Source organism: Chelonia mydas, chromosome 12 (genome assembly GCF_015237465.2).
Source record: "Chelonia mydas isolate rCheMyd1 chromosome 12, rCheMyd1.pri.v2, whole genome shotgun sequence".
NCBI classification, from domain to species: domain Eukaryota; kingdom Metazoa; phylum Chordata; order Testudines; family Cheloniidae; genus Chelonia; species Chelonia mydas.
In genome coordinates, this window is record NC_051252.2 from 25,047,966 (window position 1) to 25,075,327 (window position 27,362).

At 38.4% G+C, this 27,362-nt stretch overlaps 1 protein-coding gene across 1 annotated transcript; it reads left to right on the forward strand.

Moving 5' to 3' along the window:
* The first annotated feature begins 4,072 nt into the window (after positions 1-4,072).
* On the forward strand, positions 4,073-27,302 carry NAE1 (NEDD8 activating enzyme E1 subunit 1). Its single transcript, XM_007058629.4, has 20 exons — positions 4,073-4,320; positions 7,011-7,114; positions 7,200-7,260; positions 8,358-8,388; positions 10,638-10,709; positions 11,082-11,161; positions 11,985-12,094; positions 12,546-12,655; positions 14,303-14,365; positions 14,714-14,777; positions 16,424-16,515; positions 18,119-18,178; positions 18,282-18,415; positions 21,850-21,925; positions 22,289-22,328; positions 23,393-23,479; positions 25,010-25,102; positions 25,558-25,672; positions 25,758-25,807; positions 27,055-27,302. Exons 1-20 carry the CDS (start codon positions 4,175-4,177, stop codon positions 27,162-27,164), a joined length of 1,698 nt encoding a protein of 565 aa, XP_007058691.2. The 5' UTR covers positions 4,073-4,174; the 3' UTR covers positions 27,165-27,302.
* The last annotated feature ends 60 nt before the right edge of the window (positions 27,303-27,362 follow it).

The window sequence follows — 27,362 nt, forward strand, 5'->3', positions numbered from 1 at the left end:
TAAGGAAAAGATCACAATAAAGGGAAAGTGTTAGGCAATCTAAATAAAGGTATTGCTACCAGCTCCCCCAGTACTAATCAGTAACCAAGTTATTACTCTCAGCTGTGCATGAAATATTTATTAATATCAAATTATTACCACAAGCCTGATCCTTATCTAGGTTATTCCATGATGGCTATGTCTGTAGTAGGGTTGCCAGGCGTCCAGTTTTTGACCAGAATGCCCGGTTGAAAAGGGACCCTGGCGGCTCTGACTGGGCTGTTAAAAGTCCAGTTGATGGCGCAGCGGGGACCTGGAGCTAAGGCAAGTTCCCTGCCTGCCCTATCTCCTCGGGGCTCCCAGAAGTGGCCACCAGGTCCTTGTGGCCCCTAGATGCATGGGCGGCCAGGAAGGCTCCGCCCACTGCCCCTGCCCTGAGTGCCGGCCCCTCAGCTCCCATTGGAGCTCTCACCACCCCCACCCCCCGCACCCCAACCCCCTGCCCTACCCCAGAGCCCTCTCCTGCATCCCAAACCCCCCATCTCTGGCCCCACCCCAGAGACTGCACCCCCAGGTCCTTGCAGCCCCTAGATGCATGGGCGGCCAGGGAGGCTCCATGCACTGCCCCTGCCCCGAGTGCCGGCCCCTCAGCTCCCATTGGAGCGCTCACCCCCCTCCCACACCCCAACCCCTGCCCCAGCCCAGTGAAAGTGAGAAAGGGTGGGGGAAAATGAACAATGGAGGGAGGGGAGATGGAGCGAGCAGGGGTGGGGCCTTAGAGAAGGGGTAGGGCAGGGGCGGGGCCTCAGGTAAGGGGCGGGGTAAGGAGCAGGGCAGGTGTTCGGTTTTGTACCATTAGAAAGTTGGCAATCCTAGTCTGTATACACATATCCCAATTTTTTTGTTTCTCACCATCATCCCAACTTCATTGTCATTCTGGAAGTCAATATAGCTGCAATATATTCAGTAGTTCTCCAAACAGAATACAAAATCAATATGATTTAATTAAATGATTTTTATGAGGAAAGCTATGAAAACAGAACTTATTCATGGATGTCACTTATTTCAAAAACAAAATTAACAATTCTTTTAATTTTTGGTTGTCTTAATCTGGTCCTTGTATGCTGGTAATTATACCTGTTTCCTATTATTTTTCAATGCTCTTTCAATATGAAACATTTTTTCAGTTTATACAAACTAAGTCTGTTATTCATGCAATAAGCAAAACATTTAGTGTATAACATCAAACCTGTGATGTATACCACTGTACCTATACATGACATTTTGCCAGTCATCTTGTTTACCTTCCCATCTATGCTAGTCATCTAGTCACCTTTCCATCTACGCTAGTCATCTAGTCATCCTGTTTACCTTCCCATCTATGCTAGCTTCATTAAAAATATCTAACAAAGTTCTTACCTGATTTATTAAGTGAATTACTCTTTTTCTTTTTATACAAATTCAGGGTCTTTTGCGTGGTGTCCCCTTTGTACATATTTTTATCTTCCAAATACCTTGCTGCAAACTAGTAATTTATTCGAAAATTAATCATAGTTATATATTAAAAATAATCAAAGTTTGACTACTTGTAGGATGAGCCCAAAGTTATGCCCATCCTATTGTTAGTGTCACACGTTTGTAGTCAGACTACATGCTACTGTCATAGGCCTAGGTTCAGCAAAGCTTTTAATCAGAGTCAATTCTTAGAAATTGAGTAGTCCTTGTGAAGCTATCACTGAATATTAACATGCTTGTACACAAATGTGCTGTTTTTATTTAATTTGGGGTTTTTTTTTGCATCAGGAGCATATTCTCTTACAGTTTTGTTAAATCCAATTTATCAAAAATTTCACACTAAACTTCATGTAAAGTATAAAAATAAGTATTAAATAAATTGCCCCCAATTCCTCAGGAAGCTTCTGCTATGTATTTCCTTAGTAGTCAAAGAGTCAATTATTAATTTTACCTTTGAATCCATTAATATTATCTATAAAAGATAAATAAGAACATAAGAATGGCCATACTGCATCAGACCAAAGCATCCTGTCTACCGACAGCGGCCAATGCCAGGTGCCCCAGAGGGAGTGAACCTAACAAGTAATGATCAAGTGATCTCTCTCCTGCCATCCATCTCCACCCTCTGACAAACAGAGGCTAGGGACACCATTCCTTACCCATCCTGGCTAACAGCCATTAATGGATTTAACCTCCATGAATTTATCCAGTTCTCTTTTAAACCCTGTTATAGTCCTAGCCTTCACAACCTCCTCAGGCAAGGAGTTCCACAGGTTGAATGCGCACTGTGTAACAAAGAACTTCCTTTTATTTGTTTTAAACCTGCTGCCCATTAATTTCATTTGATGGCCCCTAGTTCTTATATTATGGGAACAAGTAAATAACTTTTCCTTATTCACTTTCTCCACACCACTCATGATTTCATATACCTCTGTCATATCCCCGCTTAGTCTCCTCCTTTCCAAGATGAAAAGTTCTAGCCTCTTTAATCTCTCCTCATATGAGACCCATTCCAAACCCCTAATCATTTTAGTTGCCCTTTTCTGAACCTTTTCTAATGCCAATATATCTTTTTTAGATGAGGGGACCACATCTGTACGCAGTATTCAAGATGTGGGCGTACCATGGATTTATATAAGGGCAATAAGATATTCTCTGTCTTATTCTCTATCCCTTTTTAAATGATTCCTAACATCCCGTTTGCTTTTTCGACTGCTGCTGCACACTGCGTGGACATCTTCAGAGAACTATCCATGATGACTCCCGAGATCTTACTCCTGATTAGTTGTAGCTAAATTAGCCCCCATCATATTGTATGTATAGTTGGGGTTATTTTTTCCAATGTGCATTACTTTACATTTATCCACATTAAATTTCATTTGCCATTTTGTTGCCCAATCACTTAGTTTTGTGAGATCTTTTTGAAGTTCTTCACAGTCTGCTTTGGTCTTAACTATCTTGAGCAGTATAGTATCATCTGCAAACTTTGCCACCTCACTGTTTACCCTTTTCTCCAGATCTCCTAGGACTGACCCTTGGGGAACACCACTAGTTATCCCTCTCCATTCTGAAAAATTACCATTTATTCCTACTCTTTGTTCCCTGTCTTTTAACCAGTTCTCAGTCCATGAAAGGATCTTCCCTCTTATCCCATGACAATTTAATTTACATAAGAGCCTTTGGTGAGGGACCTAGTCAAAGGCTTTCTGGAAATCTAAGTACACTGTGTCCACTGGATCCCCCTTGTCCACGTGTTTGTTGACCTCTTCAAAGAATTCTAATAGGTTAGTGAGACATGATCTCCCTTTACAGAAACCATGTTGACTTTTGCCCAACAATTTATGTTCTTTTAAATATATAGACATTTATAAGTTATAAGCTTATAAACTATAATTCTGTTATTTTGCCTCTCTCGCCAAAAGGAAAGTCATATGACCAGCAGACAAATGTGTGAACTGCTGTGAGGTTATATGCAGACACATTATACCTTAGTAAATTGACAAGGACTTATTTTAAGCACGAAAAACCTGTATGATCATTATGAATCAACAATTCAGGGGAGGGGAAGGAAGGAAGGCTGCTGAGTACATTATTTAAGATGGAGAAGAGCTGCCTTATGTAGACACTGGGCTACATTGTCCCCTTTAACACCTGGAAGGGATGGAGGACTGAAAGTGATCATCCACTGGGGAGGAAAAGTCCTGTGTCACCCACACCTTATTTTTGCAAAGGAACTGTTCATAAATTACATAAGACATGTTTTAGTGATTTTCAAGACCCACCCACAGCTTTTAATACTTTGTAACACGGAAACAAACACGCAAAATAAAGGGCTCACCCATACCCTAATACCTTAGGTAACATATGTACAGCCCAAACACTGTAGATTGTGCCCTTCCGTTTGTTATTTTTTATCTCCTCAGACCCTCCCTATCCTGGCGTTACCCCAGCTACTTGCCTAGCAGGGCTTCACCTCTCCCTACCCTACCTCCCGCACTTTCCCCTTAATTGTGTCTGTCTGCTTCCTCCGCCCCACAGGGTTTATCATCCTGTGGACGCACGTGTTGCCCTCTGCCCAGACCCCGCCCATCCATCCTCTGCATCCTGATGGCAAAGAGAAGGGTAAAGGGAGAGCCGTGCCTTCAGCAGGCGCCACTGAGCATGTCCAGATCGATCGCGCATGCTCAGTGACAGCAGAGCGGCCGATCCGGACGGTGTCCAGGAGCGGGCAGCGCGGACCCCGGGTGTTTTACCGGCAGGGCCCGGCGCCATGGCGCAGCAGGGCGGACTCAGCATGAAGGAGCAGAAATACGACCGGCAGCTCAGGTAGCGGGGGCTGCCTCGGGCCGGCTCTCAGGTCGCTGGGCCGGCCCAAGGCCGGGTGGGGCCACAGCCTGGACCACTGGGGGGCGCAGCGCTCCTCCCCCTTCTCCTGGGGGCCGCCCGGCAGAGTGCCGGGCAACCGGCTCAGCCGCCTGCCGGGCCCGCGGTACCAGGCTGTGGGGCCCTGCGCGCTGCCCTCCCCGCGCCAAGGTGCGCCTCACGCCTTGGCTAGAGACCGTCCCCGCGGGGTCTGCCCCCGGCTGCCTGGGGTCTGTGGGGTCTGGCCCCAGGCGGCTTCCCGGTGTCCCGGACCGGTCCGGTCCGAAGCGGGGACCGGACCCCGGGGGCGTGGTGTGTGGGCAGCTCGGCTCACCGCTGCCTGTGGCGGGGCGGGTGTTACTGTGGAGGGGGCTGGCCACACGCGCACACCGGCCTCGGGGAAAATTGAGGGTTTGAGGATGTTAATGTTTGTGAAAAACGATTTTGTTGCGCAAAACAAGCCCTTGACGACTGAAATGGCTTGGTACTCAATGGTTTTGTTGGAAACTTAACATTTTCTAATTGGGGGCATAGGGGTAGGCAGTTTTCCATCTGCTCTGATCATAATGATCTGGATGATGGGATTAATTGCACTGTCAGCAAGTTTGCAGATGACACTAAACTGGGGGGACAGGTAGATACCCTGGAGGGTAGGGAATAGGGTCCAGAGTGACCTAGAGAAATTGGAGGATTGGGCTAAAAGAAATCTGATGAGGTTCAACAAGGACAAGTGCAGAGTTTTGCATTTAGGATGGAAGAATCCCAAGCACTGCTACAGGCTGGGGACCGACTGGCTAAGCAGCAGTTCTGCAGAAAAGGACCTGGGGATTACACTGGACAAGAAGCTGGATAAGAGTCAGCAGTGTGCCCTTGTTGCCAAGAAGGCCAACAGCATATTGGGCTGTATTAGTAGGAGTATTGCCAGCAGATCGAGGGAAATGATTATTCCCCTCTATTTGGCACTGGTGAGGCCACACCTGGAGTACTGCATCCAGTTTTGGTCCCCCCCTACAGAGGGGATGTGGACAAATTGGAGAGAGTCCAGCAGAAGGCAATGAAAATGATTAGGGGGCTGGGGCACATGATTTACTATGAGAGGCTGAGGAAATTAAGGTTATTTAGTCTGCAGAAGAGAAGAGTGAGGGGGGATTTGATAGCAGCCTCAACTACCTGAAGGGGGGTTCCAAAGAGGATGGAGCTCGGCTGTTCTCAGTGGTGGCAGATGATAGAACAAGAAACAATGGTCTCAAGTTGCAGTGGGGCGATCTAGTTTGGCTATTAGGAAACACTGTTTCACTAAGAAAAGGAGTACTTGTGGCACCTTAGAGACTAACCAATTTATTTGAGCATAAGCTTTCGTGAGCTACAGCTCACTTCATTGCCTGTTACTCTGAAAACTATTTCACTAGGAGGTGGTGAAGCACTGGAATGGGTTACCTAGGGAGGTGGTGGAATCTCCATCCTTAGAGGTTTTTAAGGCCCGGCTTGACAAAGCCTTGGCTGGGATGATGTAGTTGGTGTTGGCCCTGCTTTGAGCAGGGAATTGGACTAGATAACCTCCTGAGGTCTCTTCTAACCCTAATATTCTATGATAAGTGTCAATACTGCCTCATTTATTTCTATAACCAAAAAGTGCTCATTAGTGAACTCTTGGAGAGGATGTCCATATGTCATGCTTTTATAACTGGATTCTTTTAAAAATGCATTTTATGTCAGCCATAAAATCGGTATTATAAAGTGTGTGGGAATTCAGCAGTTGTCAATATTCCAAAAGCTTTTGTTCAAAAAAACACTGTTAAGGCTGCAAATTGGGAAGGGCGTATTTACCTGTCACATCACTTAAAAAAACTAAGCTACTTTACTCCTCCCCTAGTTTCATTTTTGAGTCTGACTCTCCAGTCAGTAGCTCAAGTGTCTGCTTATCTTCAGAGTTTAATAAACTTGTACTGGGGTGAAAATGACTTGATTCTTGAGAAAGTCATTGCTCCCTAGTTTCCAGTAACAGCAGTGAAAATTGATGAGACTGCTCCATATCTTTCTTACTCTGAATAGCAGCAGAGGTGCTAGACCTGTAAGTCTGCAGGAAAACAGTATGGATTCATTTTTGGTTCATGTTTGGAAATTATCTCTGCAACCATATAGGCTAGAATTACACCTGCTCTGGGTCAAAAAGCTAATTAGGTGTTTGGTCAAATAATTCTTTGGAAACCGCTTAAAAAAATTTGTACTGGGTCACCATACAGACTGTGTTGCATCTTGAAGACAAAAATCTTCAGCAGTGAGAGAGGAGCATGTCTGCGAACCACTGTCTGAAAACACTTGCAGTAGTTCATGAATTTATTTTTAAGTCTCACAGAACAATATGAATGGTTTAACTGTTGCTTGACAGTTTGGAATCTTTTGTCCTGTCTTCTCCATAGTCATTTTTTCCCCCAGATCTGAAGGGACTAAGGGCAAAATCCTGGTCTTGCTGAAGTTGGTGACAAAACTCCCAGTGTAAATCATGTTTTGAGATATACTACTTAATAGTGTACAGAGAAATGGTATGATAAACCACATGGACTGTGACAGCAGATTCCCACTGCCATTCAGACTCTATTTGCTACCACAAGTTACTTTTTCCTCTGAATGCTTCTGTGTTTCTTGTTTTGTAGGTTGTGGGGTGATCATGGACAAGAAGCTTTAGAAGCTGCTCATGTTTGTGTGATAAATGCAACAGCCACAGGAACTGAAATCCTCAAAAATTTAGTACTACCAGGTAAATAAATTTCAGTTGTAAATTTTAGTAAGAATTTCAGTTTGAATAATTAAGAGTGCATATTTCTTACTGTATTATTTTCAAGGTATTGGCTCATTTACAGTTGTCGATGGGAATCAAGTCACTGGAGAAGATGTCGGAAATAAGTAGGTTTACCATTAGTTTTCTACACAAGTTCAGCAGTGATAAGGTTTCAGTAGTTTTAGTAAGTGCTGTTTAAAAATAATGGTTAACTTTCTATAACTGTAGGAGTTATGCGCAAAACAAACTGGTTGTTTTGTTTTCGGGGTGAATTTTTGAGTAGTTGTGAAATGTACTTCCTATTAATTGGGAGTTTCTTATTAATTGCCTTATTTTTAAGTGCATTAGTTGGAAAGAGCATATTCTTAAAAAAATACACCAAGGAAGTGTAGTGAATATCTTAGTCTCCTACTGTGACTTAAGTTTCCCCTAACTTTGTTATATATCTAAATATAGTTTCATGGCTTTTAAACTGTTTTGTCATCAAAACTTATTACTTTTATTTAGAAAGACAAGGTAGGTGAGGTAATATCTTCTATTAGACCAGCTTCTGTTGGTGGAAGGTAGAAGATTTGAAGCTACACAGAGTTCTTCAGGTCTGGAGAAGGAAGAAGCGTGCTGTTCCTTCAGATGCTTCCATAACTCCTGAAAAATGCGTGCAGTTAGGGAAAGACTAGAAACCCTTACATAAATAGAACAATATATGTAAATTTACATAAAAATGCAACTTCCGTGGACTGTGTAGATATTTAATGGTAATAATTTAGGCCCTGGTCCTGTAAGGTACAGGCAGACTGTTGTGCCCACATGAAGCTCTGTTGATTTTTAGAAGGGCTCTGTGAGCGTAGGGGTCCCTCTGCGTGGAAAATTTAGCAGAATTGTGGCCTTAATTATTTAGCAGGATGAAAATTCACCTGCAATGAGTTCCTCACTGGGAAGAGTGAAATTCTGCATGTGCTACAGAGTTTGCAGATTGTGGGGCCTTCGGGACTGGGATAACGCTTCTTTAAAAATCTGACTTTACAAGATTCAAAAAGACTGTTTTCAAAGAAATCCTGTGAAAGATGTGATAAAATTAATAATTGAAGGAAATAGATATTAAAGGACTTCTTTTGTTCTGCATGAAGCTATATAATATGTTCTTCACTGTAAGGAAGCTTAAAAGCTTTAGTTTTGTGAAAGATATTATTAATGTCGCTTTCTACTGTCTCTCTTTTCTCAGTTTCTTTCTACAAAGAAGCAATATTGGCCAGGTAAAGCAATATTAAACACAGTTTGTAAGTATATTGAGAGAGTGATTGTGTATAAAATGAAAGTTAGACATACACAGATAAAAAATTCCTTTCTTCTATAGTAGTGAATGAGGAGAACAGAGCTCCAGGAGATGTGTGGGAACAAAAGCCCAGTTTTGGCCATGTTGAGTGTAAATTGGTGGCTGGATGCCCACAAGAAGATGTTGAAAAGCCTGGATGTGACTTAAACTTGATGGAGAAAGACAAGTCCAGGGTGGGCAGGTAGATTTGTCGTCAGTTTAAAAAAAAAAAAAAAAAATCCAGTACAGAAGGGAGGCAAGGATAAAGCCCTGGGAGACCTACACCAAAACCTGAAGTGGGCGCATGGGCACCAGGTTTGTATAATTTTTGGTGGTGCTCAGAATGGGTCCAAGCAGAGCCATCCCGTTCCGCGCTTCGGGGGATGCGGGGTCCAGGGCAGGGGGAGGGGGCGGAAGCTGGAAAGATGCAGGGTGGGAGCGGGGGCTTGAGGGAAGCGGTGGAGTTGGGGGCAGGGCAGGGCGGAGCAGGGGTGGGAAAAGGCAGGGCGGGCTGGGTCTGGGTCGCTTGCTGCTGCTGGCATCAGGGCCCCCGCTAACTCCCCAGGCCATCCTGGATCCTTGAAGCGTGGGGCCCGGGGTGGTTGTCCTGGCCCATCCTATGGATGGGATGGCTCTGAAAATATAAGCCCAAACATTGGTGGAGCCAGGCCTACGTTCCTGAATATTGGTGGAGCACGGGCACCACAGGTCCATATAACTTGCTGCCTGTGAGTGGGCAGGGTGCGGGAAATGATGGCCCACTGAAAGAACAATAAGAGGTAGTAAGGCAACCAGGAGAGGATAAGATTCCAAGAGTAGGATATGGTTGACTGTGTCAGAGGGACTCAGGATGTCTATGGGAAAGGAGCACTAGGCCTGTGTTATGTCTAGCAAGATAGTAGAAACCTTGGTTAGAGAAGTTTCAGTGGAATAATGAGGGCGGAAGCCAGACTGAATAGGGTGTGGAATGGAACTTAAGGAAAGAAACTCAAGATGATGGTTTTAGACAATTGTTTGAGATGGGAGAAGAGAATGTGTATCATGATCTGAAGGGGATTCAGGGCCCACGGTGAATTTTTAAGGTGAGGAAGACTGAGGCTGAATTGGGAGGGGAATAAACCTCTTGAAAATGAGAGGTTGAGGGGACTAGGAAGGTTAGGAGATGGAATGGGTCACTGGGGCACAGGGAAGAGCTGGAGAATAGGGAAGATGTTTCAATGTCAGTGAGAGTGGAGGAGGAGAATGCGCACTAGAGCGAGGAGAGGGATGGAGAAGGTCATACGGGGTCTTACCTCTTTTTTTTTTTTTTTTCGACTTCTCAAAGTCAAAAAGATTCTGAGTGGAGAAGGAGTAGGGGGCAGTTTTGTTAACTTAAAAAAACCCTTAAGTTGTATTCTGTCTCTGTTCATCACTATTGTTTCTAGTCTATCAGTAGAAAAGATTTTGTAAAACCATTATTTACAAAAAAGATTTAAAATGGTGGGGGGACCTACATTATCTAAAAGAACATTGACTTGCATTTTCTAGCTTTAGTTGGGTTTGTGCCATCTACCTAAAGTTAATTAACATATATGGTAAGTGAAATAAGCTCCAATCTTGGATATTGGTGAACTATAGCGGTTATAAGAATGGTTAAGACTAAAGAATGGGTCTTATTAAGGGATTGTCCTCACCATTCTGCTAGTAGGTGCTGTTGCTTATCTTCCCTTTTGTCACCCTTCCCTCCCCCCACCCCATCCTTTGGCCTCCTCTTCTGCTGTTTCCTTCTTACATTGTAAGTATCTTCAGTAGCTCTTTCTCACTTCAATATCTTCTTGCTGTCACTGCTCAGAGTTTCATTAGAGCTTGCTTAGCTTTTAACTTAACAGTGCTTAAGAAAGCTGCATCAGGAGCTTATGGTGCATCCAATACAATGATTTTTAAAATTAGATATAAGCCAGTTATTACATTTTTCCATTTTTAGACTGTTATTTTTTTTAAAGGAAAGTCTGGCTCAAACAAAATCCTTGCTATTACATAGTGATTTTAAGGTGAACATGAATTTTGAAATAGTTGAACTATATCAATATTCCATAATGTACTTATTTGTAATATAGCATGTATGCTATTGGTAAGGTATGTAAAACATAAAATCAACTTGTAAATTATAGGTATGTTTAAACAGGTATATTTTTAATTGTTTTAAAACAGAACCGAGCCCAAAGTGCCACAGAGCTCTTACAAGAATTAAATAATGATGTTTCAGGAAATTTTGTGGAGGAGGTTTGTATCCTTGAATTCCTTGCTATGTTCTGGTGTTTAAGTGCATGGCAAAGTATGACAAAATAAAATCATTAGTTACAAATTTATCTGTATCTGTAATTGCAATGTGAGAATTTATGATGATGATAATAATCTTTATGGTAAGATCTGGAAATAAGATCTCAAATTATGTGGGTCAAGTTCATTTAAGTATATACTTAAATAACGTTTGTAGTTAATGATGATAAAGATTCAGAAGCCACATCTAGCATTTTGAATCCAAGTCCAGTGTTGAACACACGTTCACTTGAACTTCTGATATGCTTATGTCTTTCTAAGATAAAGCAAAATTTATGTTTCAATGTATGTGAATTTTTTTGTACTTTTATTTAGAGTCCAGACAAACTTCTAGACAATGATCCTTCATTTTTCTGTCGGTTTAATTTAGTCATTGCAACCCAGTTACCAGAAAGGTAAAGTCCTGTTCATATTTTTCAGTCTTCTTACAATTACAGTTTTGTTTGCAGCTTTATTGTGGGAAGATATAATTTATGTGAAGCAACATCGCTTTTTGCTGTCATATGCAACATTTATAGACAGGAAAGCTTTATGGTGGTGGTTTTCATTATACCCTTTGTGTGTTAATACACAAATTTTTAAAGTTTTTGTACTGACTCATTGTAAGGCACGGTCTCCAAATTCATTTAAATGTTGAGTACTTCTCTCTAGTGAGGGAGTTCTTCCCAATCCACCATAGCTATGTCAGTTTAGTCATCTAATTTGAGGCCTCACATGTAATGGGATCTGCAATATCTTCAGATCTTTGTGGAGGTCTCTTTATCACCATCCAACTCCCTCTTTTCTAACTGTGTATGGAATTGTATTGCCACACATTAGTAAGAAGAATTTCATGTGGCTTTGTCAGGACTGTCTATTAGGAGTTCCACTTTACAATTTATGGATCCAACTGATCTTTCTTTCCAATTGTTATTTTATTTGCCTGCATTCGTGTTTTTGGGTTTTTTTTAACTGACCCTTTAAAAGTTTGGGACCATAGAAATCGATGCAATATTAAAGAGTCAGTGGCTATAAATTATCTGGTGATGTCTTTTTGGTGTAGTATTTAAAATATCTCTTCTGATCTTATTGCATATACATTTATGGCATCCTTTTGATCATGTTCTATTTTTAGCTTTGAAGTCCTCTCTCATGGGAAACTTTTTTTTTTTTTAAATTATTGTTGCACACTTGATTATCTCTTGTACGTTCTAAGAGTCGTTTTATTTTTATTTTCAGTATATTGGTACGTTTAGCTGAAATTCTCTGGAATTCTAACATCCCTCTGTTAGTCTGTAGGACTTATGGACTAGTTGGCTATATGAGAATTATTATTAAGGAACATCCAGGTAAGAGATTTCTTCAGAAATTGGACTTAGATGGATTTAAAAGTGGAATTGAAAGCTCTTTTCTAGAAGTTTTGTATGTAGATTTATATGTTTAAAGAACTATTTCATTTTTATCTTGTGAAGTATTTAGTGTTATCTAATATCCTTGGCATTTGCAGTTGGAATTTCCCACCATAAAAATCATTCTAGCTGTGGACATGACTTACTGAAAATTGCGTGCAACAAGTAATTAACCTGATGATGCAGCAAAATGGGAGACTTTTGTCTAATGCTATACTGCATTATTATGGAATACATTTACAATGAGGCACTACTTCCATTAATGTGTAATTATGCTAGTGGGACTCACATAGGTAAATACCCAAGCACTGAATATTTGCTGCTATGTTTTGTAACCTACAATCTGTCCTGTTTATCTTACACAAGATAATTTAATTTGAATCTCTGGCAGTTGTGGAATCTCATCCAGACAATGCATTAGAAGATCTGAGACTGGACAACCCATTTCCAGAGCTGAGGGAACACATTCAGTCTTATGACTTGGATCATATGGAAAAAAAGGTTGGCATGAGACTTGCATTCTGTGCTCTAAAATGCATTCAAAATAGGCCCCATTCTTGCAAGTAATTCCATGTGGATGGGTCTCTCCTCCTGCATAGGGTCCTATTTTTTATTTTTTTTTTAAAGGATTTAACTGTGGACACCTTCAGTGAATTTGGCTATCACAAAAGCTAATCGTGAGTTAAAATACCAAACTTTATGTGTGCTACTGTAAACATCACTTCACATAGTACGCATTGTGAAGCCACATTTTTGGGAAACATCCTTCCTTATGTTAGGTGGGATTAGTGTAATCTGGCCATAAAAGTATGGTAAGTGGTAGTACAGAGCCAACATGAAGTCTCTTGCATCATTTGTTCCCTTTATGGCTGGAGGAGGAAAGAGGGTGTGGCTGGTATGTCCTGTGCTATGCCAATCCTTGGCTGTGTCTTTCGACCCCTGTAGTCGTTGCAACCCAGTACAAATTAGAGCAGCCAAAGGGCAGATAGAATGACCTTCACATGACAGCACCAAGATTAGGAGAGTGCAGAGGTAAAATTTAAAATCACCATTTCACACCGGCCTCTATTTGATCTCTGTGCAGCATGGCCATCCCCAGTTAAGGAGGAAAGCAAAAAGGGTTTTTGACAATGATTGTCTGGAACCCTCAGTTCAAACAGCAAATCCCAAACCTATAAATTAAAAAAAATAAAAACTTTGGATAGGATTACTGTATGAGTAGCGCCTGAGCAGTTAGGAAAGCAAACAGATAATCCGTATGGAAAATGTTTTTTCCAGTCAGATAATGGAAACTGACTGACATTGTGCAGAGACAAGATGGGTGAGGTAATATCTTTTATTGGACCAACTGTTGGTGAAAGAGACAAGCTTTTGGTCTTATACAGAGCTCTAATTTGCACGTTCTTCAGCAATACTTGAGACAAGGTTTTCTATTATCATCAAGGTTTCGTCCTTCCAAGTATGATACAATGATAATACTAGACCTTTGGATCTAAGAGGGCTTAAACTTAATTAAAATTATTAAATTCACATACGGGACAGTTACCAATAATTGTGCAATTTGCAGTTCTCAGACTTAGATTTTAAACTATATAATGCATTTTTGACCATCAAATTATTTCCTGGATTATTTGTAAAAGTTCAAAATTGAGCACATCATTTCTTTTATAGAAAATTATTATTTATTTGCTCCCCCTTTTTAAGATTTATTTGAGATATGACAAACATAAGAATGTCCATAGTTGGTCAGACCAATGGTCCATCTAGCCCAGTATCCTGTCTTCTGACAGTGGCCAATGCCAGGTGCTTCAGAGGGAATGAACAGAACAGGTAATCATCAAGTGATCCATCCCCTGTCGCCCATTCCTAGCTTCTGGCAAAGAGGCTAGGGGATACCATCCTATCCCTGACAAACTTATTTGAAATTTCATTTAATTTCAGAATCTGTTTACATAATGTTACAGGAATTGCTGTCAAAAACTAGGAAACTTTATTGAATCAGCAGTGTGGTTCTTAACTCTCCTATTGTGCCTCAATATTACAGGATTTTCAAACTGTGGTGATCTAACATACAGTGCTGTTAGCTTTAAAGAAATAACCTATTTCTAACTACTTGCAGATATTTTTTTTTCTGTTTGTTGATTGCAGGACCATAGCCACACTCCATGGATTGTGATTGTAGCAAAGTATTTAGCAAAATGGTACAGTGAGGTATGTTGATAATGTCTTATGAATCAAACATATAGCATCCAGTATTTCTAATATAGGCTTTTAATGAAAGTATATCTGACTTCAAACTAGATCACTTGGGAGGAAAAAAGAATTGGACAGGTGATAAAAGTACCACACTGAACAGTGTCCAAAGATTTATTTTTGGGCACTGAGTGAAGCCTGTAACTACTGAAAAGTGCCTGGTTTGATTTTTACCCTATGTTTCCTTTATCACTTACTGAAACACACATAGATGTGTATTAACTTTGACACAAACTATCTAGAAGGTAGTCATGTGACAGGAGAATTGTTATATATTTATCTGTTTTATTTATACTTTCAATTTAGAAAAGTGAACTGATACCTAGGAATTACAAAGAAAAGGAAGCCTTCAGAGAGCTGATTAGACAAGGTAATATGTGTTATGGGCGTTTTCCCCCACTGTGAAAAGACATTATACAAGACAACTTGTCACTGTGGCTTGAAATTGAACTTATGTCAATGCAGATTCATGATTTCTTGAATAGGTGAGTCTTAGAATCCTGAGTCTGGTTATGAAGCCAGCTGGTAATACCTGTTTCTTTTTCTAAGCAAGGGCAAGGACTTTCATTCTAATGCAGTTTTTTAAAGAAAAGACAAATGCTAACTTTGGAAAACATACCTAATTTTTCCTAACATTAAAATTTTGCTAAAGTAGGGGACTGGATTTTCCTTATTAGTGGAATTGAGAGGCTATGTCACTAGTATAAAACCAGCCTAAAAATATCTGTTGGCTGATTGGCCAGTGTGAAATAAGTTTGTACCTATTTTATTTTCAAACTGTTATGTCCACATCTTTCATGCTTGCAAATGCATGTGGGTGCTTATGCACACATACAGATCAGTTTCAAAGTTAGTTCTTTTCTTAACCGCATCAGCAGAAAGGTCAAGGATTAAGATGAGCATGGATGTTGAATTACTTTCTCAGCCCAAGAGGTGGTGATTCTGTGGAGAGACCCATTAGTGGGTAGCAAGGAGAAATTTACATATCTAGTGACTATATTGTAATTAGTCTTTGGATGGATGACTTTGCTGTTAAGGGCTGTCAATCTAGCACCCTTCACAAGCATTAAAATGTACAGAGTATTTTTAAAAGAACTGTAAATAAATCATTTTAAATTGCTATAGAAACAAGGCATTGTTCTTTCCAGTTATAAACAGACTTAGTTACTGGTACTAACAAATGGATTTGTTTTTCTCTTGATATCTAAATCCTATTTACATCACTGTAAGTTATTCAATAAATAATTTATTTGCATTGAAATAAAGATTGGCTCTCTAGTAGAACTGAAGTGCAGCATTTTATGCTAATTGAATTTTGCTGCATCCTAGAGTAAGTATTAAAGTGAAACAGTAGAAATTTTAACAATATTTACAGTCGTAACATTCCTTATCTCCTCTTACTTATTATTCAACTATATTTTTGTTTTGTGTCAAGTAAAGAGAGAGCTTCAGTGTTTCAGAACCTGCAAGTCACTTTACAGACATCAGATTTGATATGTATAAGATAAAGAAACAGTTGTACGTGAGAGAGAGAATGGTCTTATTTATCTATATCTCTATTGATTAAAGCACAAGACAGAAATTCAGGACCTCTGGATTCTGTTACAGACTTTGATTTGAACTTCTATATAACCATGGGCAAATCACATGCTCCATCTGTGCCTTATTTTCCCTATCTGTAAAGCTGGTGATAGCATTTTCCCTACATCTTGTACATTATGACATTTAATTCATTAATGTTCATAACATAAACTTTGAGATCTTACGATGCAAGGTGTTATGAGTGCAAAGTATTTTTAATACCATATCAAAGTATTTGTACACATGGATGAGGGAGAGGGTAGCTATTTTTGTCTCTTAATGTGGTGAGATGTATATGTTTTGTAATGACGGAACTAGAACAGTGATATGTCACAGATTCTCCGAGAGAAAATCTAATGTGTTGCCAGGACATAAATGTAATGTGGGAGGTGGAGTTTGTATTTTTGCTTGTGTTACTTGTTTCTTTTCAAACAGGAATTTTAAAGAATGAAAATGGGATCCCAGAAGATGAAGAGAACTTTGAAGAAGCTATAAAAAATGTAAACACAGCACTAAATGTTACTAAGGTAAAAGTAGTTTATTAAGTTTTAAATGATGAACATAATGCATTTGAAGAGCTAAGGGGACCACGTATCTTTGATAGTATCATTGTTTTTCAGAACAAAAATTCCCCAGCAAATCTACAGTCAAAGTTAGTTTGGTGACCTCCTCCTAATCGCTTTCTCTGTAAACCAAACAAACATTCCGGAACAACTTGGCAGGAGTAGCAGTATGTGCTCAAGAGGGTAGTTCCAGTGGGGATGTAATACAACGGCAGTGTTGTATTGGGAAACGTACAAAGCACGTGCCCCCACACTGCCTGATTGGAGCTATTCTTTTTTCACTTTCATAAACACTGCATTAACTAATTTTTTTTTTAAAATGGTCCTAAGAAGAGTAAGGCTTACTTTTGGATATCATCACATGACTCTTTTTTTAATGGAAATTGGGTGTTTGTATCGGAGAAAGATATGTTCCTTCTTCTAAGCTCTGCTGCTTAACTAATGTTAAAGGTCTTGTGTTCCTTGCTGAGGAGTTAAATTCATTAAAAATACTTAGTAAAGTCAGATAGTAGAACACAATCTTTAAAAGCAGTGTCAGAAACATTGCCACAGTATCACTTATGGTGAACATGCAGTACTTTCATGAGTGTCTAAAAGAATTAAAAGAGTGAAATTAATTTTACAACTCTTATTCAATTTAAAGTATTAATTTGCATAGAAATTACCAGTTCTTAACATAAATCAACAGATCTACAGAAAGTTCTTAGAGTGCTATGGATTTCTTATAACAAACTATATATGTTTTGGAAGACATTGTTACATGATCTTGTGTATTTGAGGTGTTAAGCTTTTCTTAAAAACACGTACAACTCGCATTTATTAGCAAGCCTCAGGTTACTGCAGAACTGGTCTACTGCCCAGTTAACATACTGTATTGATTTGTGAAGGGCTAAAGGAATGTTTGATGGAACAAAACTTCTATTCAACCAATAATATTAGTGTGGACATAACCAGAATCTATTAAAATGACCAAAACTAAATGCCAGGAGCATCATTTGCTATAGGGCGGGCAGTCGTATTTCTCCCTTCCCCCAACTTTGGATGGAGTCATTAGGAAAGCGATAATTGCCCAGTTTTTTTACGTGTTGCTATTTGGGTCTGGAAATAGTCTGTATACTGACACATTTTCCCCCTCCTCCTGCCCCCAGAATTTTTCTGAAATGATGCCCTTGCTAAATGTATGTAATTCCTAACATTGGGGGCAAATGTTTCCATATCTTAAATCCTCTCCAGTTCTCATTGAAATTGCAAGGGTGTTGCTAAGGACAGATTTGGTGTGTAAAGTTTGGGTTAATTAGAAGCCTACACTTTTAGCAATTGACACTTTTCTAAATATGATGGTAAAGAGGTAATTTCTCCCAAAGTACTTGTAGCCAGTGGGACAGATTCTTTCATAGAGGTTCAGAAAAGATGACTTTTGCCTAGAAAGTCTAATGTTATTTAGATATTGAATTGCCCATATAATTACTTTTGGGACAATTCTTGAATAAGAAACTTGGGTAAATACGTGTGTGTGTGTGTGTGTGTATATATATATATATATATATATTTTTTTTTTTTCTTACAGATTCCAAGCTGTATTGAAGACATTTTTAATGATGATCGTTGCATCAATCTCACACAGCAGGTAAAAAGAGTAACTGAGGATAAGATGTTTGTTTAGGAATATTGATACAGATAATACTTTCATGTACAAGAAAAATAAATTACTGCTATTTGTACTCTTGCAGACGCCTTCCTTTTGGATTTTAGCTCGAGCTGTAAAGGAATTTGTAGCAAAAGAGGGGCAAGGAAATTTACCTGTTCGGGGCACTATTCCTGATATGATAGCAGATTCGGGTAAATTTATCAAATTGCAAAATGTGTAAGTACTTGAGTTTCTTCAAAGACAATCAGCATTATAGTAATGAAGGGCATTGATTTGGATTTCACAGGATGGGCCACATTCTCAGAGGTCACTTAAAAAAAATAATTAGACTCTAGATGGTGCTATAACCTGGTCCCACCCTCCTATCTGGATGGACACCAGTCTGTTTTGATTGGATCCAACTGCTGAAGCCCACATGCCTCTTAGCGCCCTGGTTCTGGGAAGTGATCACTGTTCCTACCTCTGGGTCTCTTAAGCATGCTCTGAGGTGTAAACATCTCATGTCTGACACTCTTTTTGGGCAGTAGGACTGCTCGATCTGGCTGCCTAGACCCCAGAACCAGTGCCTCAGCCCTCCCGAATCCCATAGCTGCTTAAGACACATTTTCCAGGAGATCACCTGGCTCTGGGAGCTCTTGCTTTCTAGGTAACCTTTTCAGAGACAATATGGCAGTAAAACAAGAAAATATACGTTTTAGCAAAGGAAGTTCTTAACCATAAACACTCTTTAAGCAGCACTAGAGTTACAGCTCTTGAGAAAACTGCAAACAGTCCTGAACGCATTGCCCCTCAGTGTAACTTCATGACCCTTTATGAGTCCTCGGTGTAGTCTGAGTCTTGGCAAATTTTTAGGCTCCAAATCCAGTAGGAAAAATGTTGTTCACTGTTGTTTGCTCCATCACAGCTTCCTGGACATAGCTTCAGCTACAGAATGGATGTACTAATCTACAACAGTTGCAATCATAAATGGTATTCATAGAACAAAACAGAATTAATAATGCAATACAGACATGTCCCCGAAACTGTCACAGACGGCATTCAAATATAATGTAGATTGGATTTTAATATATTTGTGGGGAGTTCTGTAAAAAATGTTTCCTCTTGGGAGGAGGAGGAGGGAGAGAGAGCGTTCCCCAGTGAGAGTCCTTCCATGTAAGGAGAGAAAAAATGAACCCGTTGCCTCATCCTGCAAAAATGAAATTACAGCAAAGTATTAAGTGAATTATTGGGTTTGCATAGGTATGAAAGACATTTTTAGTTCTCTAAATTCTTGAAGGCCTATATTGTTTTACAGACCTATTTTGTAAAATTAGAAATAATTCCTCGATACACTTCAGTGTATATTTAAAAGGAATATTAGCATAATGTTTCGTTTCATTCCAGAAAATTTTTTTGAAAATAACTGTTTAAGATATGAGAGAGACAAGGTAGCTGAGGAAATATCTCTTATTAGACCAACTTCTGTAGGTGAAGAGACAACCTTCTGCGCTTCCCAGAGCTCTTCCTCAGTTTGGAGAAAGTAACCAGTGTGTCTGAGCTAAATACAAGATGACAAATTGTTAAGCATAAGGGTTTCTATGCATGCTGTTGGAGACCATTTAAAATGAAGTGGGCAATTAAGGATTAGAAGACAGTGGGGTGTGTTACAAATTGTTGTAATGACCCATAAAACCAGTGTCTCTGTTAAGTACATGGTTTTTAGTGTTCAGCAGAGTTACGAGTTTCAGTTCCTAGGCTCGTTTTTTGAAAGTGTTGTGCACGTTTCCTTTAAGGACGAGGATTAAGAAGCCAGATATGGAGTGATCATTTTGTGAAAAGTGTTTTGTCCATGGGCTGTAGGGTCCTTTATCATTTTGCTTTGTGAGCTCATTTGAGAGAGTAGTGATTATCTGGTTTCACCCACACAGCTGTTGGGGTATTTAATGCACTGGATGAGGTCTACCACATGTGATAAGAACGTGTGTGACCCATGGACCTTGAAAGGTGTGTTGTGGGGAGGTATTGGTCATTGTAGCAATGGGTTTTCATGGATTCTGGCAGGGTCTGGTGCCGCTTTGAGCTGGTATGTCCTGGTCTGTGGGGAACTTGCTTCTGATTATGAGCTTGAGAGAGGGAAGACGTTGTTTGAATGCCAGAAGAAGGCATTTGGGAAAGATTTCTTTCAGGATGTGGTCCCCATCAAGTATGGGTTGTTTGATAAAAGCATCAATTGTTTGATATCCCATATGTGTTCTAGAGTGGGATAGCAGGTAACAACTCGGGTTGTGTGGTCAGCACGTTTTTGTTTTGTTTTTTTTCTGTATTGAAGCGGGTTCCTTCAGGGGTATTTGGTGGGATGTCCTTGTTTAGTGAAGGCAGTTTTAAGTGTGTTTAGATATGTATCCCAGAATGTATCTTTTGAGCAAATTCTGTGGTATCTGAGTGCCTGGCTTTAGAGAACAGGCTTCTTGGTGTATCTGGGATGGTTGCTGGTTCCATGGAAGTACGTGTATTGATCGATGGGATTTTTATGTATAGTCAGTTCTAGGGATCCATTGTTGAAGCTGATCTTAGTGTCCAGGAAGTTGATGATGGTGTGGCAGTGGTTTTCTAGAAAGAATTTGTTGGTTGAAGCTGTGGTGGAAATCTGTGAAGGAGTTTAGGTTGTCTCTCCAGAGGATGAAAATATCAACGTATCTCCGGTATATCATTGGTTTCATAGTGTATTTGCCCAGAAATTCTTCTCGAGGTGGCCCATGAAAAGGTTGGTATATTAGGGAGCCATCCTAGTACCCACAGCTGTTCCCATTGTTTGGACAGAGTATTTGTTGTTAAATGTAAACTTGTGGGTGAAGATGAAATGGATCAGTTTGATGTGTTTGGGTTGGATTTTCGAGCATTGTTCATTATCTTGTAAGGTGTTTGAAGCAGGCACCAATGCCATCATGGTGCGGGATGTTGATGTATAGGGAGGTGACATCCATGGTGGCAATGATGGTGTTCTGGGAGAGGTTGCTGTTGTTTCTGAGGTTTCTTGAGGAAGTCAGTTGTGTCTTGGAGGAAGCTGGCCCTTTGTGTGGCATATGGTTTGAGGATGGTTTCTATGAGTCCTGATATTCCTTCAGTAAAAGTGCTGTGGCCAGATACGATGAGTCTTCCTGGGTTCCCTTGTTATTTAAGGTGTAGCACTTTGAGCTTCATAGTGTGCCCTGCTGCTGAGGTACATGGGTTGCTGCCCAAAGAATTAATACAATACAGTTAAAACATCATAAAATACAATATAAAATTGGTCAGTTGTATTTGTATAGTGCATTTGGTTCAAAGTTTTCTTTAGTGCTGGTTCTCTCATTGTTGAAAGGAATTAGTATTTTTTGCCCTGTAACCTTCCACAGTAATATTCCTTTTAATGCTTACTAATGGCAAAGACATTCCAGTGCACTGAGTTATGAAGCTGCTTCTACAAATAGCTTAGAGCTACAGCAAAACAGTCATGTGATTGGTACCATTGGCTCTTCTGCTGCTGAGGTAGCTGATCTTCTGACTTTATTCATGTTTACAACAGATAGGGTAAGAAGGGTTATAAAAGTGTTGTTCAATTTCAGGCTCTTAAAATAAAACTGTAGCTTTAAACTACAGTTTAAACTATTAAAATTATTTCTGACCCTTTACAGATACCGTGAAAAAGCAAAGAAAGATGCTGCTGCTGTGGGTAACCATGCTGCTAAATTGTTACAGTCAGTAGGCAAGGTAGTTATGTTATAACCTCATTTAATTTATCTCAAAAGGACAATAATTTTCCATGTAATCTGTAAAGAATGGGGAAAGGAGCAAAATAGAGACAGTAAAGAGCTGACTTAAGTACCACATTCTCTTGGAGAGTTTTAGTAAAGTTCCAATATGATTTCACTATATGTACAGTGTGTGTATTTCTGCATTGTGTGTACTTTCCTGTGACTATTTAGAATGTTAAGTGAAAGGGACATATGAACACATAAGAAGTCTTCCTTGGATAACATTTGATCTAACATCCATTTCAGTATAATTTTAAAAATGTAAATCTAACCATTCATTGCCTTGTGCAGGAACAAACATATTCTTGTTCCTTTGCAGGCACCAGAGTCAATCTCACAGAAAGAGTTAAAATTGCTTTGTAAGTATCTTTGGATTTTGCATTACATCATTCTTGTTTTATGCACACACAAATTTTCAGGAAGTCTTAAAATTATTCACAATGTAGCTATATTAATCTTTAGCTCAATATTTGAATCTCTTTTGTATTATAAATGTTGTGCCTCTTCCTGAGAAGTAATGGACACAAGTTTCTCCCACTGACTTCAATGGAAGTTGCAAGTGCTTAGTGCCTGTCAGAATAAGGTGTATGGAAAGCTGTAGGCAGATGCCTGAATGTTATATGCCCACAAAAATAAAATAAAATTAAAATTAATTACTGATGATTCTGGATGCAACTACTGTTCGTTTGGGCAAAGTTTGTTTTACCCTAGTATATTAAATACTAGGGCATATGCCAAGAAAAACAGCAGCCATCTGAAACAATAAGTATTTGTTGTACTTGAAGTGCTGTAGTTGCAGCATGTATTTAGAGTTTTTGGTTTGTTTGCAGTGTTTTTTTCCCCCTTCCCTATGTTCATCCATATTTGTCTAGTTTTTTCTTCCCCTTTCTGCCATTTTACCACTGCCACGGGTTCACTCTTGCCCATCCCCAACCACTGATTTTTAGAATGCTGCTCTCTCTAGATTGCCTGCTGCCAGGAAGCAGCACTATTTAGTGCAACTTAGGAAAGAGAACAGCTTTTGGGAGGATAGAGGAAGAAAATGTGGGGCTGATGCTTGTGGTCCAACAGATGACCATAAAGAGGAGGAGGGTGGGGCATCATCCTGTCTGGAGTCTGGTACCACATGTATTGACAATCCTTATCATGTGCAATAGGCAACATGACTGGAATTTTGAAGTACACAAATATAGAACATTTTAATAAAGTTGTTTACCTTCATAAACCTATAAAGAAACATTTCTTATCTAAAAGATTTTATTACATTGCACTACTGAAGAAATACAATAAAAACTAAAATGACATCAGTTGGTGATATTTACTCTACATTGTTTAACAGTAAGTAAATTCTGAAATGCCTGAAGAAAATATTGCACGCTTGCAACCAGTGATCCAATATTTCTTTTCTGTGTTCTTTGTTTAGGCAGCAACTCAGCGTTTCTTCGAGTAGTGCGGTGTAGATCCCTGTCTGAAGAGTATGGTTTAAATACTTTTAACAAGGATGAAATTAGTAAGGACTTTCTATTTTTTATTTATTCATAGTTTTTCTTTAAATTCTTTCTTTTATCATGAAACCATGCTTAAATAGAAAATACATATTGTATATATTTCAAAGCATTATTTTAAATTTTTTTTTTTGACAATTTTGTTTTAAAAGCTCAAAGATGAGCCACTGAATTAATGTGTGTGGTAGTTTTCCCTGGCAGATATTTTCTCTTCAGCAGCCATGTAAGTAAAATATTCATCCTCATCAAGGAGTTATAGTCTTTAAATTATATTCTCTCCTGTCTGACTTTAGTTATTTGTAACAGGAACTAGAACGGTTCTTCCTTGGGAGCAAAAGATTAATTTTCTTTTTTAGCCACTGACAGTTGTTTTTTTTTTTGTGAATAAATTGTGTGGCAAAGTATCATTAAATAAAAATTAGGCATATAACTGCTACAGACTTTTCAAACATATATAACTCCAAATTCCTAGGTAAATACTAAAAGAGAAACAGCACTTGTTTAGAAAACAGCAGTCGTTTACTGTGTGTCTTTTCAGTCTGGTCATAATATTTTGGCCAAAAGAATTGTTTGTCGCATTCACAAAGTACATAAGTAAAATTTCCTTGAACTGGTGCATATTAAGTTGGGTACAATAATTCAGGAGCTTTTTAAATTTTACATTTAAAAAGCTCAATCTATATTGTCCCTACATCATTTTTTGTGCCTATCGTAAGGAGACTTCCATTTATTTAATTATTGCCCTTAGTTTTTCTTCTGTAAATATACATTATAAATAGGCTTGGAAAGATTAGATTTGTATTGGTAAACACTGATTTCACGAATGAAAATGAACAAAAAAAAAAATAGTTCCATTGATTTAAAAATCAAAATGTACAGATAAGAAAAATCTTCTTGAAGTAAGAGTTTGACTTAAGGATATGTACTTCATGTATTTTGATGTGATGACAATTTGTGTTTCTAATGGTTATAAAGTTTAGCTTTTTGACTCTCAATGTCTACTGTCATTAAAATAATTGTCTGACCTACCCCCATAATTTCCTGCAACTGTGTATATTTAAATCAACAAAAATATTTAAAAATGATTAAAAATAGACTATATCCATCACAATTATAAAAAAAAAAATAAAAATCAAGTTTTGCCAAGTGTAATTATGAAACTCAAATTATGACTCGAGGTAAATATCGCAACCAAGCAATTGTTGACATCGGTGGAGTTGAAGTAGGAACACGTGGACAGCTCCAAACTGAGATTATATAAAAATATATAGGTACATAACATTTAGTATAATTAGTCACTTATCACTGGCATTTGAAATTACATATCTAAACAATCCATTACCAAAGCTTGAAGTGGAGACCTCTCAGTTGTCTCCCACGGGGGTGTGGTGGCAAAACTGTAAAAAATGTGTTTTACATTCAAGTAAATGTGAAATATTTTTTTCATTCCATCTGTCTCCAAGTCTATTTTAAAACCAATTTAAAATCTGTATTTTGTTGGGGGGGGGTTGGTATTTTTTTTTTATCATTTTCAGTTTCCAGCATGGATAATCCAGACAGTGAGATAGTGCTATACTTAATGCTACGAGCCGTGGATAGATTTTATAAACAGCATGGTAGATACCCAGGTAGGTTATTACAATAGTTTTAGATATATATATCAGTCGCTGTAGGAAATATAACAATCTAATTTATGAGACAGTAGTACATATGAACTATAAAACATGATTAAGCAAATGTTTGAACTAAACTAGAGTACATTTATTGTGCAAGTATTACAAAGTGACCAGATTCTTAAGATTAACAAATTAATGCAGATTGATGATGGTTTTAATTGCTTGTAAAAATTAGTTAAATTACATGATGATTTATTATTCTGCTGAATGAACATCATCAGTGGTATTTGATCGATATTGTTAGAGCTATAATTAAATACGAATGTATGTTACTTGAATAAAAACGTTAATGACTGCAGTAACAAAGAAGGTAATCCCCCAGCACAATTTAAAAAATTATTGGACCTGTTAAAACTCTGGCATATTAAAGTCCAATGAGGAGAAATGGCTCATACTTTATGTCCTAGGTGTGTATAACTATCAAGTGGAAGATGATATTGGAAAATTGAAATCTTGCCTCAGTGGCTTTCTTCAGGAATATGGGCTGTCTGTAACAGTGAAGGATGATTATGTCCATGAATTGTAAGTATTGTATGATAAGATGTCACTTTCATTAGTTTATTTAAACTGCCCTAAAATACTCATTATTTTATTTTTTGCTATGTAGTTGTCGCTATGGAGCTGCTGAGCCACATACTATCGCTGCATTCTTGGGAGGTAAGAATACCACTCTATTTTCACAGGTCCATTTAGAACTGTCAGTTGAGCTATATTTTATTATTTTAATGGAATTCCTCTTCAGTATATTTGGAGAAAAGGGAATAACTATGGGCTGCAGACAAAGGCTGCATTAGTACTGCAACATTTTAAAGTCAGTGTGTCATATGCTATATGGAAAATGTTGACTGAGAAAGTGATCAGACTGGAATAAAAGAAATAATGGAAAATTACAAAATGACCTTATTAGGCCAGTTATACTACTTGTGCTTTTATTACTCTAGTTTAAAATAAAATTTATAACGTGTGTATATGACCGGTGAAAGTATCATTGACAGAAACAATAATACAATATGACTAATTTTAATTTAGTTCTAATTTCAGCGTAGACAGTGCTAACTCTGCAAACTTTGTAAATCTGTACCTAACCAACATTGCCTTATTTCAGGCTGCAATAAATATTTTATAACCAAGATGTAAATCATTTTAAAATGTATATAATAGAAGTATTATTGCAATCTTAACTGTTTTTGCTTACTTGTCTTACAGTACCAGTTAAAGTGTTAATGTTATATACACAACTTGGATTTTTTTTTTTTAAGGTTAAAGAAAATTATATTGCCATGGGTATACATGGTACTTTAGCAAAATGTATGAAGACAAGATCTGGGTTCTTAAGCGTTTATAATTGCAAAGAAAATGTGAACACAGTATTTTTATAGAGGTATTGAAAGGGGTTATAGCAATAAAATAAAATGTAGGAGCTTGTTCAACAGTTAAAAAGAAATGAAACATTGTAGAGAAGCTAATTACTAGCTAATTTTTCTATCACCTGAATTTTCCAATACTCAGACTCTGGACTGCATAATCTCTTTTAAAAGGAAAGGGGATTTTTGAATGGGAGGGGAGGAAGTGTTTTAGAAAAATGATTGATCAGGAAAAAAATCAGTTATGGGGATGTAGACACTTCGCTTGCATTTATTCAGAAAGATCAGTTTCTTTCTTTTTACCAGTTCACATGGTAAAAAATATTTACGTAAACTTATATGTATATGCATTTTTAAAAAATTGAATTGAAAAACAAATACGAAAATTACTTTTTGCCATGATTCAGGAAAGCATTTAAACTCAATCTGTCAAACTATTTCATCTTTATATTGAAATCTGGACCAGATACTGTTGTTCTCGGTTTTTTTTAAATATAATTACCCACCAAAGTCATTCTTTTTTCCCCTTCCCTTTAATAGGTGCTGCTGCTCAAGAGGTTGTCAAAGTAATTACAGGACAATTTGTAATTTTTAATAACACCTATATTTACAGTGGAATGTCACAGACTTCAGCAACTTTCCAGTTGTAGAACAACTACGATATATATGTTGGAAATTGTAATTGATGTCAGGTTTGCTCCATTCTATAAAATATCACTAGTGTGGTGTTTACCACTAACTGAACCTTTCTGTATTTTCCTCAATATTAAAATCTTATTGCAAATAAAGGGTACTCATTATTTTATTCTGAGGATAAGACAAGTAAATCATACCATAAAATGGAAGAT

Excerpts from the sequence above, each read along its gene's own strand:
- NAE1 (XM_007058629.4), top strand. The coding sequence starts at position 4,175 with ATGCTCAGTGACAGCAGAGCGGCCGATCCGGACGGTGTCCAGGAGCGG. Across the intron at positions 4,321-7,010 it reads AAATACGACCGGCAGCTCAG|GTTGTGGGGTGATCATGGAC; the intron begins GTAGCGGGGGCT and ends CTTGTTTTGTAG. Across the intron at positions 25,673-25,757 it reads GATGATTATGTCCATGAATT|TTGTCGCTATGGAGCTGCTG; the intron begins GTAAGTATTGTA and ends TTTGCTATGTAG.